Consider the following 12,468-nt stretch of genomic DNA (forward strand, 5'->3'; position numbering starts at 1 on the left):
GGTATACTTTGGGCATGACAGTTTTTAGGTTAGCATGGTTGAAGTCCCCAGCTACGATGAGAAAGCCATCTGGGTGTGCTGTCTGCTGCTCAGAGATGGCCCGGTACAGTTCGCAGAGTGCCTCCTCTCTGTCCTTGTTGTTGGAACTGGGAGGGATGTAAACAGCGACTAACAGGATAGCTGTTAGCTCCCTCGGGAGGTAGAAAGGCCGGCACTTCACAAACATAAACTCCGCCAGCGGTGAACAGTGTTTGTAGACCAACACAGCGTCCCGACACCAAGCATCACTGATGTAAACAATCACACCGCCGCCGCGAGTCTTCCCCCCGCTAACCGTAGCTCTGTCCGATCGGTAGCATGTTAGCCGGTCGAGCTGAACAGCGGAGTCCGGGATGTTGTCATTAAGCCATGTTTCCGTGAAAACGTAAACGCAGCATTCCCTCACCTCACGCTGGGTCGACCGGAGAAGTCTTATAGTGTCCATTTTATTGTCCAGTGAGCGTACATTAGCCATTAGCATGCTGGGAATAGCCGGTCTGTGTGGGCTAGCCGCTAGCCTAGCCCGGATGCCTCCGCGGTTACCCCTCTTCTGCTCCCTCTCACACCGCCTGCGGCGTCTCCTTTCCAGCCGGGCGGGGGCAGCACTCGAGGCCGAGGTCGAGGCCAGGCAGAGTATTCTGAGGCCGCTAAGTTCCTCTGCAAGCGTAGCGTCCAGTGTTGATGATGTTGCTTTCTTGTCCAGCAAGAACTCACGACTATACTGTCTACTGCTGACTGTCCAGAGTTGTTGAAGTGACAAACATGACGAACTTGAAAAAACATTAAAAACACTCGGCAAATCGGGAGAGCGTGGGGCCGCTGCGTCTGCACGCGCCGCCATTTTTATTTTTATTAATTTTTTTTTCCTCAAAGTCCTGGAAAGAATTTTATTAGATAGATGATGTTTTTATTTGGGTACTACAGACAACCAGTTTGGCTTCAAGGCTAAGCATCAATAGTCAATAGTCAATAGTCGTGTAGTGAATAAATGTGTAGTGAAATGAAACATTACCCACAGTTCAACAATAAGACCAATAAGATTAATCAATAAAAATGCAATAACACATACAATCACAACTAACACCAAACAAAAAGAAACATCCATCACAGTGAGTCTCCTCCAGTCCCTCCTCACTGTGATGGAAGGCCACAATGTCTTTTTCTCTTCCCTGCCGTCTTCTCCCACGGCCAGGCTGTTGGAGTTGCCACGTCGGGGCGGTCGGGGCTCCCGATATTGAAGCCGCCGCTGGACGGTGAAAGGTCCACGGCCTATTTCAGGCCGCGCCGGACGGTGAAAGGTCCGCGGCGGGCCGACCCAAGCCCCGCGATTCGGGGCGGGCGAACACGCTGCCGCTGCCGGAGCTCCCGATGTCGGCCCCCACCCAGGGGCCTGCGGGCTTCCGACGTCCACGCGGCCCGCGCCGGAGCCTCCGGAGACGAGTCGCAGCCGTTCCCGCAGCATCCGCAGACAGCCAGCGCCGCAGGTGGTGAGTCCGGGCCGCGGGCTCTGCGAACCAGAGCCCCAGGTGGTCCCAGGTGCATGGCCGGTGGTAGGAGGCCGCAATGGGAATTCTCTCGGGAGAGAGAATTTTACAGTTCCCGTTCCCTCCCCCCAAACATAACATACAAACACTACACCATATTAAAACTACAATTCAGACAAAAACAACAAAAAACACAGAAGACAAACGGACTGATTTATGTATCTATGCCCTGAAGGAAATGGTTGAAATGCATAGAAGGCAGAATTCCTCTGTGTTAATTGGTTTTATTGATGCCTCTAAAGCTTTTGATCGAGTCAACCATCATAAGCTGTTCCAAAAACTGAGTCAAAGAGGAGTGCCTAACAGTATAATTAGGGTCCTGGCATATTGGTGCGCCAACCAGAGCATGCAGGTCAAATGGGGTAATGCAGTCTCTGTGACATTTGGTGTTGGTAATGGGGTTCGCCAGGGGGGGCTACTTTCACCAGCCCTCTTTAATGTGTACATATCATATATCATATCATATATATACAGCCGGATACAGGCCTTTTCGGCCCTCCAAGTCCGTGCCGCCCAGTGATCCCTGCACACTAACACTATCCTACACCCACTAGGGACAATTTATACATTTACCCAGCCAATTAACCTACATACCTGTACGTCTTTGGAGTGTGGGAGGAAACCGAAGATCTCGGAGAAAACCCACGCAGGTCACGTGCAAACTCCTTACAGTGCAGCACCCGTAGTCAGGATCGAACCTGAGTCTCCGGCGCTGCATTCGCTGTAAAGCAGCAACTCTACCGCTGCGCCACCGTGCCGCACACTAGATGAATGATTTATCTGAACAGCTTAGAGGCTGTAAAACAGGATGTATGATTGGTAACACCCTGGTAAACCATCTTATGTATGCCGATGGTCTGGCGGGTTTTGTTCTCATCAGCAGATGTTGAATATATGCTGTGAGTATGGTGTCCAATTTGACGTGAAATACAATTCTAAAAAGAGCGTTGTCATGATTTGTAAAGTGAAAGGGGACAAAGATCTAGTCTTCCCATCATTTTACCTGTCTGGGCAGGTTCTATCTGTCTGCTATAAAGCTAAGTATCTGGGACATGTCATAACAGACCAAAATGGCGGCGCTGCCCTAGCAGCTGCGGCTTACCTGCGGTCCATTTGTCTTTGTGTTTTTGTTGTTTTTGTGTCTTAATTGTAGTTGTGATGTGGTGTTTTTGTGTTTGTGTACTATGTGTGTGTAGGGGGGGGGACTGTAAAATTGTAAATAGGTGCCCCTTCCGAACGGAGACCCGACCTTTGTGTTCTGGGCCGTGTCTCCGTTCCTGCTGCGGCCTACCATCGGCCCAACTCCTGGAGCTGGCGCCTTCCAGGGCTCCGGTTCGCAGAGCCCGCGGATCTGACTTACCATCAGCGGAGCCGGCCGTCCTCGGAGGCTGCGGGAGCGGCTGCGACTCGCCTTAGGCTCGGGCCGCGTGGATGCTGACATCGGGAGCTCCGGCAGCGGCAGCGGGTTCGCCCGCCCCGGATCGCGGGGCTTGGGCCGCGGACATTTCACCGTCCGGCGCGGCCTAAGATAGGCCGCGGGATGTTTCTCTGCTGGGCGGGGGCTTCAATGTCGGGAGCCACGACCGCCCCCGACGTGCAGCAACAGCGGCAGCAGCAGCGTGTTCGCCCGCCCCAGATCGGACTTATCAATGGCGGAGCCGGCCGTCTTCGGTGGCTGCGGGAGCGGGTGGGACTCGCCTTAGGCTCCGGCCGCTGCGGACCGTCCGGCGCGGCCTGCAACCACAACAACCTGACCGCGGGAGAGGACGGCAGGAGAAGGGAAAGACATTGTGGCCTTCCATCACAGTGAGGAGAGGACTGGAGGAGACTCACTGTGATGGATGTTTCTTTGATGGATGTTTCTTTTTTGGTGTGTTTTTGGGGTTGTGTAATTTTAATGCCTATTTAATGCTTTTATTGTTGGACTGTGGGTGACTGAATTTCGTCCAATATTGGATGACAAATAAAGCAATCTTGAATCTTGAATCTTGAAGGAGGACATGTATAGACAGTGCCGCATGTTGTATGCACAAGTTAACATGTTGGTTAGGAAATTCCACTGGTGCTCAGGAAATGTCAAGATAAACCTGTTTAGAGCATACTGTACTCCTCTTTACACTGCTCCTTTGTGGATAAAGTTTAATAAGTCAAGCATCCATAAACTTAAGGTTGCCTATAATGACTGCATGCGTATATTGCTTAGAAAGCCAAGGTGGTGCAGTGCAAGTGAACTGTTTTGTAGTGCAGTTTAAGAATAAGGGGTCGGCCATTTAGAACGGAGATGAGGAAGAACTTTTTCAGTCAGAGAGTGGTGAAGGTGTGGAATTCTCTGCCTCAGAAGGCAGTGGAGGCCAGTTCGTTGGATGCTTTCAAGAGAGAGCTGGACAGAGCTCTTAAGGATAGCGGAGTCAGGGGGGTATGGGGAGAAGGCAGGAACGGGGTACTGATTGAGAGTGATCAGCCATGATCGCATTGAATGGCGGTGCTGGCTCGAAGGGCTGAATGGCCTACTCCTGCACCTATTGTCTATTGTCTATTGTCTATTGTCTATTGCAGGAGTCAATATGTTTCATGCCCTGTTGAGGAATCTCATGTTTAAATGTATATACCGATTGAATGGTTCTCAGAATTCCATCATTGTGCTGCTGGTAAATCCTGGTTTCAGTGCCATGTGATACCTGTCACCTATGTGGAAACATTGGTATTGTTGCCTTTTCTAATTTAATTTAATTTTATATGTATATACTGTGTACTGTATGTGTATTCTAATGGACCATGAGTCTGCTTAATAAAATTTTAATAATAAATAATTAGCGGCAGGAAACATGTTCCCAATGTTGGGGGGAGTCCAGAACAAGGGGCCACACACAGTTTAAGAATAAGGGGTCGGCCATTTAGAACGGAGATGAGGAAGAACTTTTTCAGTCAGAGAGTGGTGAAGGTGTGGAATTCTCTGCCTCAGAAGGCAGTGGAGGCCAGTTCGTTGGATGCTTTCAAGAGAGAGCTGGATAGAGCTCTTAAGGATAGCGGAGTCAGGGGGGTATGGGGAGAAGGCAGGAACGGGGTACTGATTGAGAGTGATCAGCCATGATCGCATTGAATGGCGGTGCTGGCTCGAAGGGCTGAATGGCCTCCTCCTGCACCTATTGTCTATTGTCTATAATATTCCGCAAAAACAACCCAGGAAGGGGGCGAGACTGATACTCAATTTGTCACGAGACTCAGACATGTCTCTGCAGGATACAAATATGTGGGGAAACTGGATATTGGATCAGCATTGCAGGTCAGACAAGCTCAGGAGAAGGCTGCTAGAAAAAGGCAGTGAGTTAAACTTAAATGATATAAGATAACTGCAGATGCCGGTACAAATCGAAGGCATTTATTCACAAAATGCTGGAGTTACTCAGCGGGTCAGGCAGCATCTCAGGAGAGAAGGAATGGGTGACGTTTCGGGTCGAGACCCTTCTTCAGACTGATGTCAGGGGGGGCGGGACAAAGGAAGGATATAGGTGGAGACGGGAAGATAGAGGGAGATCTGGGAAGGAGGAGGGGAAGAGAGGGGCTGAGGGACTATCTAAAGTTGGAGAAGTCGATGTTCATTCCGCTGGGCTGCAAGCTGCCCAGGCAAAATATGAGGTGCTGTTCCTCCAATTTCCGGTGGGCCTCACTATGGCACTGGAGGAGGCCCATGACAGAAAGGTCAGACTGGGAGTGGGAGGGGGAGTTGAAGTGCTGGGCCACTGGGAGATCAGTTTGGTCAATGCGGACCGAGCGCAGGTTGGAGGAGGTGCAGGTGAACCTCTGTCTCACCTGGAAAGACTGTTTGGGTCCTTGGATGGGAGTCGAGGGGGGAGGTAAAGGGACAGGTGTTGCATCTCGTGCGGTTGCAGGGGAAAGTGCCCGGGGTTGGGGTGGTTTGGGTGGGAAGGGACGAGTGGACCAGGGAGTTACGGAGGGAACGGTCTCTGCGGAACGCAGAGGGGGGAGGGGATGGGAAGATGAACCTAAATGATGCTCTGTCGATTGCCGGCGGCATTGGAAGCTGTCGAGGGAACAGTTTCACAGCATGAAATTGAAAGATTCCAAGACTGGCCAAGTTAACTGGTCATCCCCTCGGGAGACAAAGATGTAAGCCTGAACGTGAGACTTGAGTGTTACCGGTGTGGCAACACGGGTCACCTAGGGAAAGATGCATGTTGTCCAGCAAAAGGTAGAACAAAATCGACACGAGCTATTATTTGTATATTCGTATTAAGGGGAAAGAAGACAGTAATTGTAATTTAAAATGTCGTGACGTGTGTGTCAGGTGACCGGAGAGCGGGGGAATGTGCTTGTTGTGTATGCTGGATGATGCAAGGCCTGGAAAATCCCAGCCAGTAGAAGAAATAAACATAGAGACAGGGTGGTCAAAAAGGCACATGGGCTACTGGCCTTCATTAGCCGGGGCATCGAATATAAAAGTCGGGGGGTAATGATGGAATTGTACAGAACACTGGTGAGGCCACAGCTGGAGTATTGTGTACAGTTCTGGTCACCACATTATAGAAAGGATGTGATGGCTTTGGAGAGGGTGCAGAGGAGATTCACCAGGATGCTGCCAGGGATGAAGGGCCTCGGCTATGAGGAGAGACTGGGCAGACTGGGGTTGTTTTCCCTGGAGCAGAGAAGGCTGAGAGGGGGACATGATCGAGGTGTACAAGATCATGAGGGGGCATAGATATGGTAGATGGCGGGGAAGTTCTTCCACTGGTGGAAGGTTCAACAACGAGGGGACATAGATACAGGGTAAGGGGAGGGAGGTTTTCGGGGGGATGTGAGAAAGAACTTTTTCACCCAGAGGGTGGTTGGAGTCTGGAACTCACTGCCTGGGGTGGTGGTGGAGGCGGGAACACTCACAACGTTTAAGAGGCATTTGGATGGGCACTTGAAATGCTACGACATTCAGGGCTACGGTCCAAATGCGGGAAAATGGGATTAAAATTGGACTGTGTTTGGTAACGGGCGGCACGGAAACGATGGGCCGAAGGGCCTCTTTCTGTGCTGTAGGACTCTATGACTCTATGACTAAGTACTGTAATCCCCACGGATTGTGTCTGCTTCATTATTACACATCTGAGACGGAGATGTGACAATTCCTTCCCCAGGTCTCAGAAACACAGAAAGATAGGTGCAGGAGGAGGCCATTCGGCCCTTCGAGCCTGTACGCACCGCCATTCAATGTGATCATCTAAAATCCATTCCCCGGTTCCTGCTTTTTCCCACCCCGTATCCCTGGACAGCTAAATGCAACTCTCTGTCGAAAACATCCAGTGAATCGGCCTCCGCTGCCCTCTGTGGCAGAGTATCCCACAGATTCACAACTCAAGAAGGCAGGAACGGGGTACTGATTGAGAATGATCAGCCATGATCACATTGAATGGCGGTGCGTACAGGCTCGAAGGGCCGAATGGCCTCCTCCTGCACCTATTGTCTGTTGTCTCTGGGTGAAAAAGTTTTTCCTCATCTCAGTCCAAAATGGCCGACCCCTTTGTTCTTAAGAATAAGCCACGAAGAAGGGACTCGACAATAGACAATAGGTGCAGGAGGAGGCCATTCGGCCCTTCGAGCCTGTACGCACCGCCATTCAATGTGATCATGGCTGATCATTCTCAATCAGTACCCCGTTCCTGCCTTCTCCCCATACCCCCTGACTCCACTATCCTTAAGAGCTCTATCTAGCTCTCTCTTGAATGCATTCAGAGAATTGGCCTCCACTGCCTTCTGAGGCAGAGAATTCCACAGATTTACAACTTTCTGACTGAAAAAGTTTTTCCCCCATCTCAGTTCTAAATGGCCTACCCCTTATTCTTAAACTGTTTGTGGCCCCTGGTTCTGGACTCCCCCAACATTGGGAACATGTTTCCTGCCTCTAACGTGTCCAACCCCTTAATAATCTTATACGTTTCGATAAGATCCCCTCTCATCCTTCTAAATTCCAGTGTATACAAGCCTAGTCGCTCCAGTCTTTCAACATATGGCAGTCCCGCCATTCCGGGAATTAACCTAGTGAACCTACGCTGCACGCCCTCAATAGCAAGAATATCCTTCCTCAAATTTGGAGACCAAAACTGCACACAGTACTCCAGGTGCGGTCTCACTAGGGGCCTGTACAACTGCAGAAGGACCTCTTTGCTCCTATACTCAAACTAGGAGAGCAAAACTGCACACAGTACTCCAGGTGCGGTCTCACTAGGGCCCTATACAACTGCAGAAGGACCTCTTTGCTCCTATACTCAAACTAGGAGACCAAAACTGAACACAGTACTCCAGGTGCGGTCTCACCCATTCCCCATCTCTCCAGAGATGCTGCCCGACCCGCTGAGTTACTCCAGCATTTTGTGATCCCTTATCCTTAAACTGTGCGGCCCTGGTTCTGGACTCCCCCCAACATCAGGGAACATCTGGATTCCGTCGGGCCCCAAGAGCCGAATCCAAACTCCCTCTTGAAACGTTGCCGTTGATCAGGATGTCCGGAGCGGATCAGGGGCTGGATTTCTGCCTCGCGCAAGAGGCCGACTACGAAGATGTGATGTCCATCTCCACCGGCCTCTACGGGGGCCTGGACAGCCTGCCCGCCCGCTACCACGCCTGGCTGCGGGAGGCTACGCGCAGGGTGTTCCTGGCCAAGAAGGAAGGCCGCGTGGTGAGTGTGGAGCCATTTCCCTCACAATACATACATACATACACACACACATACATACACACATACATACAAACACACATACATACATACATACACACATACATACATACATACACACATACATATGCACATACATACATACACACACACATACATACACACTATACATACACACATACATGCACACATACATACACACATACATACATACATATATATACACATATAGACATATATACATACACACATACATACAGACATACATACATACATACACACATACACACATACATACACACATACATACAGACACACATACACACATACATACACACATACATACATACATACACATATATACACATATAGACATATATACATACACACATACATACATACATACATACACACATACACACATACATACACACATACATACATACATACATACATACATACATACATACATACATACATACATACATACATACATACATACATACATACATACATACATACATACACATAGAGGAGGAGAGGGAGAGGGAGGGAGAACGGGAGGGGGAGAGGAGGAGGGAGAGAGTGAGAGAGAGGAGGGGGAGAGAAGGGTAGGGGAGAGGGAGAGGGAGAGAAGGGGAGGGAGGGAGAGAAGGGGAGAGGGGAGGGGAGGGGAGGGAGGGAGGGAGGGTGGGGGTGAGAGAGAGAGAAGCGGGGGAGAGAAGGGGAGAGAAGGGGAGAGGGAGAGGGAGGGGGAGGGAGAAGGGGAAAGGGAGGGGGAGCGTGAGAGAATGTTGTGTGTATCTGTGGTGTGATGGCCGGCTGGTGTTTTTCCTGACCGCAGGTGGCCCTGGTGTCCGTGAGCGTGGTGGATGATGGGCGCACGGCGGTGGTGGAAGGTTTGCGGGTGGCGCCGGCCGAGAGGGGCAGAGGCATCGCGGGCCTGGTGCAGCGGCACGCGCTGGCCGCGGTGAAGGCCCAGTTCCCCACTCTCACCGTCCAGCGCTCGTCCCGGACGGTCCCGCTTGGCCCACAGGTCCTGGCCAAACACCGGATGATTTACCACCAGGTAACGGCGACGCCGCGGTGATCGTTGACGGTAGCCTTGCTCAGGCCCGGCCCAGAAACCACCCGGCTTAGGAACCGCCCGGCATAAACACAGCCTGCAGTACAGCACAGGGACAGGCCCAGAAACACCACCTGCAGTACAGCACAGGGACAGGCCCAGAAACCACCCGGCCCACAAACACAGCCTGCAGTACAGCACAGGGACAGGCCCAGAAACCACCCGGCCCACAAACACAGCCTGCAGTACAGCACAGGGACAGGCCCAGAAACACAGCCTGCAGTACAGCACAGGGACAGGCCCAGAAACACAGCCTGCAGTACAGCACAGGGACAGGCCCAGAAACAGCCTGCAGTACAGCACAGGGACAGGCCCAGAAACACAGCCTACAGTACAGCACAGGGACAGGCCCAGAAACACAGCCTACAGAACAGCACAGGGACAGGCCCAGAAACACAGCCTACAGTACAGCACAGGGACAGGCCCAGGCCCAGAAACACAGCCTACAGTACAGCACAGGGACAGGCCCAGAAACACAGCCTGCAGTACAGCACAGGGACAGGCCCAGAAACACAGCCTGCAGTACAACACAGGGACAGGCCCAGAAACCACCCGGCCCACAAACACAGCCTGCAGTACAGCACAGGGACAGGCCCAGAAACACAGCCTACAGTACAGCACAGGGACAGGCCCAGAAACACAGCCTACAGTACAGCACAGGGACAGGCCCAGAAACACAGCCTACAGTACAGCACAGGGACAGGCCCAGAAACACAGCCTACAGTACAGCACAGGACCAGGCCCAGAAACCGCCCGGCATAAACACAGCCTGCAGTACAGCACAGGGACAGGCCCAGAAACCACCCGGCCCACCAACACAGCCTGCAGTACAGCACAGGGACAGGCCCAGGCCCAGAAACCACCCGGCCCACCAACACAGCCTGCAGTACAGCACAGGGACAGGCCCAGGCCCAGAAACCACCCGGCCCACCAACACAGCCTGCAGTACAGCACAGGGACAGGCCCAGAAACCACCCGGCCCACCAACACAGCCTGCAGTACAGCACAGGCCCAGGCCCAGAAACCACCCGGCCCACCAACACAGCCTGCAGTACAGCACAGGGACAGGCCCAGGCCCAGAAACCACCCGGCCCACAAACACAGCCTGCAGTACAGCACAGGGACAGGCCCAGAAACACAGCCTGCAGTACAACACAGGGACAGGCCCAGAAACACAGCCTGCAGTACAGCACAGGGACAGGCCCAGAAACCACCCGGCCCACAAACACAGCCTGCAGTACAACACAGGGACAGGCCCAGAAACACAGCCTACAGTACAGCACAGGGACAGGCCCAGAAACACAGCCTGCAGTACAGCACAGGGACAGGCCCTTAGGCCCACAATCGGCCAACTATGATGCCTCCTTTAGTTCCGTTTACTTTAGATTACTTTAGTTTAGTTTAGTTTAGATTAGATTAGTTTAGAATAGTTTAGTTTAGTCTAGTTTAGTCTAGTTTAGATTAGTTTAGATTAGATTAGTTTAGATTTGTTTAGTTTAGTTTAGTCTAGTTTAGTTTAGTTTAGTCTAGTTTAGTCTAGTTTAGTCTAGTTTAGTCTAGTTTAGTCTAGTTTAGTCTAGTTTAGTCTAGTTTAGTTTAGTCTAGTTTAGTCTAGTTTAGTTTAGTCTAGTCTGGTCTAGTTTAGTCTAGTTTAGTTTAGTTTAGTCTAGTTTAGTCTAGTTTAGTTTAGTCTAGTTTAGTTCAGATTAGTTTATAGTTTAGTTTAGTTTAGTCTAGTTTAGTCTAGTTTAGTTTAGTTTAGTCTACTCTACTCTAGTTTAGTTTAGTTTAGTCTAGTTTAGTCTAGTTTAGTTCAGATTAGTTTATAGTTTAGTTTAGTCTAGTCTAGTCTAGTCTAGTCTAGTCTAGTCTAGTCTAGTCTAGTCTAGTCTAGTCTAGTCTAGTCTAGTTTAGTTTAGTCTAGTCTAGTTTAGTTTAGTTTAGTCTAGTTTAGTTTAGTTTAGTCTAGTTTAGTTTAGTTTAGTCTAGTTTAGTTCAGATTAGTTTATAGTTTATAGTCTAGTCTAGTCTAGTCTAGTCTAGTCTAGTTTAGTTTAGTTTAGTTTAGTTTAGTCTAGTTTAGTCTAGTTTAGTCTAGTTTAGTCTAGTTTAGTTCAGATTAGTTTATAGTTTAGTTTAGTTTAGTCTAGTTTAGTCTAGTCTAGTTTAGTTTAGTTTAGTTTAGTTTAGTTTAGTTTAGTCTAGTCTAGTCTAGTTTAGTTTAGTGATACAATGCGGAAACAGGCCGTTCGGACCCAAAGGGGCAAATATAGTTCCAAGTTTAGTTTGGTGGCTACTCCACAGTCTAAGAATAAAGGGGAGGCCATTTAACACAATTGAGAATGATCAGCCATGATCACATTGAAAGGCGGTGCTGGCTCGAAGGGCCGAATGGCCTCCTCCTGCACCTATTGTCTATTGACCCAGGAAGCCGCCCGTATTTGTAGTGTGTCTCTCTCTCTCTCTGCCCTGATCCTTCCCCTGACGATCTCTGACTTAGGAACTAACTGCCGCTTCTCCTCGCTCTGCAGGCGATCCTGGTGCTGCACTTCAAGGCCGAGGAGCTGAGACCAACGTTGGCGGCGGCCATTGCTCGGCTGAAGGAGGGGGGATGGGAGGAGCCCGTGAGGCTGGAGGGGGCGGAGGTCAAGCGGGTCTTCCTGGATCCCAGGGTGGTGAGGGAGGTGCTGCCCGGGGGGACCATCACCTGGGACTGGAGCCCTTACCAGCCCACGGAGAGCAACCTGGAGATGCTGGTGACCAGGGGCATCCGCTGGATGGCTGACGGCAGAGAGGAGCCTGGAGTCCTCAGCCTCTCGGCCGCCCCTTACCAAGTCCCGGCAGGGGTCGGCCACCTTTGTCTCAACATAGACATCTTTGGCCGGGACTTCCCGCGGGTGCAGGCCCAGTTCCTCGCCCAGCTGAGCAGGGGCCTCGAGATCCTCCAAGGTCCGGTCCATTGCCTGGTCTACCTGGACCCCTCCCTCTGGTCGGACTTGCAATCCTTCTGCATGGGCTCCTTGGGCCTCCAGAACGATTGCCCCTTCGACGGGCAGAGGCTTCTGGAAGCCGAGATTTAG

The 12,468-nt window shown here is 51.0% G+C and overlaps 1 protein-coding gene across 1 annotated transcript; it reads left to right on the plus strand.

The window, feature by feature from the left end:
- Positions 1 to 8,007: 8,007 nt before the first annotated feature.
- On the plus strand, positions 8,008 to 12,468 carry LOC144609668 (putative N-acetyltransferase 16). The gene is made up of 3 exons (XM_078428168.1): positions 8,008 to 8,265; positions 9,107 to 9,331; positions 11,920 to 12,468. The coding sequence occupies exons 1-3, from the start codon at positions 8,089 to 8,091 to the stop codon at positions 12,466 to 12,468; spliced, it is 951 nt and encodes a 316-aa protein (XP_078284294.1). The 5' UTR covers positions 8,008 to 8,088.

This window comes from Rhinoraja longicauda, chromosome 34 (genome assembly GCF_053455715.1).
Source record: "Rhinoraja longicauda isolate Sanriku21f chromosome 34, sRhiLon1.1, whole genome shotgun sequence".
Taxonomy (NCBI): domain Eukaryota; kingdom Metazoa; phylum Chordata; class Chondrichthyes; order Rajiformes; family Arhynchobatidae; genus Rhinoraja; species Rhinoraja longicauda.